The following is a 2500-nucleotide window of genomic DNA, read 5'->3' on the forward strand; positions in this document are numbered from 1 at the left end:
CCCAGAGTCCAGCGGGTCACTAATCCCAGAGTCCAGCGGGTCACTAATCCCAGAGTCCAGCGGGTCACTAATCCCAGAGTCCAGCGGGTCACTAATCCCAGAGTCCAGCGGGTCACTAATCCCAGAGTCCAGCGGGTCACTAATCCCAGAGTCCAGCGGGTCACTAATCCCAGAGTCCAGCGGGTCACTAATCCCAGAGTCCAGCGGGTCACTAAGCCCTGCGTCCAGCTACCCTCAGACACCCCTCAACCCACACAGGTTGAAATACATCATGAAAGACTCATGGCTCCCTCAGGCCCCCCTCCCAGGGGGAAATACATCATGAAAGACTCATGGCTCCCTCAGGCGCCCCTCCCAGGGGGAAATACATCATGAAAGACTCATGGCTCCCTCAGGCACCCCTCCCAGGGGGAAATACATAATGAAAGACTCATGGCACCCTCAGGTACCCCTCCCAGGAGGGAATTTGTTGTTGTTGGAGCCCGTGCCCCCATACACCGGGGCCTAGCGATGTCCCTGCTGTGTGTGTGGCTCACACTGTCTGTATGTTGTGACACTTTGTATCCTTTTATTTGTGACGTTTCCTATTTCCTGTCTGCAATCAGTGCGGAGTCAGGGTGGCTCAGGGGGGTGTACAGGATCTCCTTACATATGGCTAACAATATCGCCGACTGCAGGTGGAGCGGAGTACTGTCTCTGCCTCGGGTGGGTCGCGGTCCTGCTTTGTGTTTTTGGGAAGGTTTCATGTGAGAATCATATCCAGGAAGTAAGGAATGATTGGGAGGACAATGGCCGAATCCTCCTGTCAGTCATTTCTTGTTTCAGGGTACAGGGAAGGGACACAGCCCCAGTCTGTGCCCCTCCTTCACTTCCTGTTCTGGAGACACAACAGGAAGTGACAGGAAATCTCTTTAATGTGAGAGGAATGCCCCTTTTATTGTCACAGGAACTGGTGTCCCCATTTAAAGGATTTCCCCTCTATTCCTGCTCTGGTGACATTATTGGTAAGATTTTGGACTGTGTGTGTGACCCGGGTTTTGGCTTTTATCGATCTTTTGGCATAACGTCCCCTCTGTTTTCTGTGGCAGGAATGTGGACCGTCCGTCTCTGTGTCAGATCTCGCTCTACGATTTCCAGTGCTTCCTCCAATACGATCAGAAGGTGAGTGCGGCGCGCGTCGGGCCCCGTGTGTAAAGTGGAACTCCGGCCCCAATTTAAAGTTTTGGATACTGCGGAGAAGAGATATATCCTTTTATCCTTTATTCTCTGTGTCCCCATTGGTGAAGATTTTCCCTGACTTCCTGTGTGGTGACTGGGGGCAGGAAGTAAGCAGAAACCACCTGATGTGATCACAGCTGTAAATGTCAGATGGGGCATAAAGTTTACTATGTCATCACTGATATCATAGGCCAAGCTGAGGGGGAAAGGGGAGGAGTTCATTAGGGGTTAGGTAACGAACGGTTAATAAATGTTGGATAAAAATAAATTTTTATTACATGCAAGTTTCTTTATCTGATGTCACCAATCAGAGGCCACGCCTTCTATCTACATATGGAAGACATAGTATATACAATGATACATTACGTTGTTACATTGTATTTACTCTAGGGAAGCACCGATACCGAATACCGATACCGGAAGTCCCATTCAGGAAGCCAGGCGGCGTGTAACGACTCGCCACCCGGCTTCCTGATTAGCATGGAAGCCGTCACCATGCTATGTGACCAGAAAGCATGGAGCCGGCTTTCTGGCCAATCACGAAGCCAGGCGCCGTGTAATGACGCGGCGCCCGGCTTCATGATTGGCCGGAAAGCCGGCTCCATGCTCCCTCGTCATGAGGTGACGAGGGAGCATGGGTCACTCGTCCCAGAGTCCAGCGGGTCACTAAGCCCAGAGACGAGCGGATCACTAATCCCAGAGTCCAGCGGGTCACTAATCCCGGCCAATCAGGAAACCGGACAGCGTGTAATGACCCGCTGCCTGGCTTCCCGATTGGTCAGGAAGCTGGCCAATCAGGAAGCCGGGCACCATTTAATGACGCAACGCCCGGCTTCATGATTGCCCGGGAAGCCGGCTCCATGCTCCCTCGTCATGCTCCCTCTAGGGAGCATGAAGCCGGCTTCCCGGCAAATTACGAAGCCAGGCGTTGCGTCATTAAATGGTGCCCGGCTTCCTGATTGGCCAGCTTCCTGACCAATCGGGAAGCCAGGCAGCGGGTCATTACACGCTGCCCGGTCTCCTGATTGGCCGGGAAGCCAGCTCCACGCTCCCTCGTCATGAGTTGTCACCATTTAGAAAGCCGGGCGTCGCGTCATTACACGGTGACCGGCTTCCTGATTGGCCGGCTTCCTGACCAATCAGGAAGCCGGGCAGTGCGTCATTACACGCTAAAGAGATACGTCCTAGAAACGTTGTTGAAGTTTTATAGGATCCAGACAGGAAGTAAGGGGAAATCTCTCGGGTCTTTGTACCCAGTAAAAGCAATCAATTTCTTGCCAAG

At 52.7% G+C, this 2500-nt stretch overlaps 1 protein-coding gene across 1 annotated transcript in view; it reads left to right on the forward strand.

Annotated features, from left to right (window-relative positions):
* Positions 1 to 2500, forward strand: part of LOC108789042 (1-phosphatidylinositol 4,5-bisphosphate phosphodiesterase gamma-1-like) — an 83161-nt gene that overhangs the window by 35556 nt on the left and 45105 nt on the right. Inside the window, exon 8 of the mRNA XM_018558966.1 lies at positions 1089 to 1161. Within this exon, the coding sequence (XP_018414468.1) occupies positions 1089 to 1161 (73 nt within the window). The remainder of the gene's footprint in view (positions 1 to 1088; positions 1162 to 2500) is intronic.

The sequence above is a fragment of the Nanorana parkeri genome, unplaced genomic scaffold, assembly GCF_000935625.1.
Source record: "Nanorana parkeri isolate BGI_ZX_2015 unplaced genomic scaffold, ASM93562v1 scaffold371, whole genome shotgun sequence".
Lineage (NCBI taxonomy): Eukaryota > Metazoa > Chordata > Amphibia > Anura > Dicroglossidae > Nanorana > Nanorana parkeri.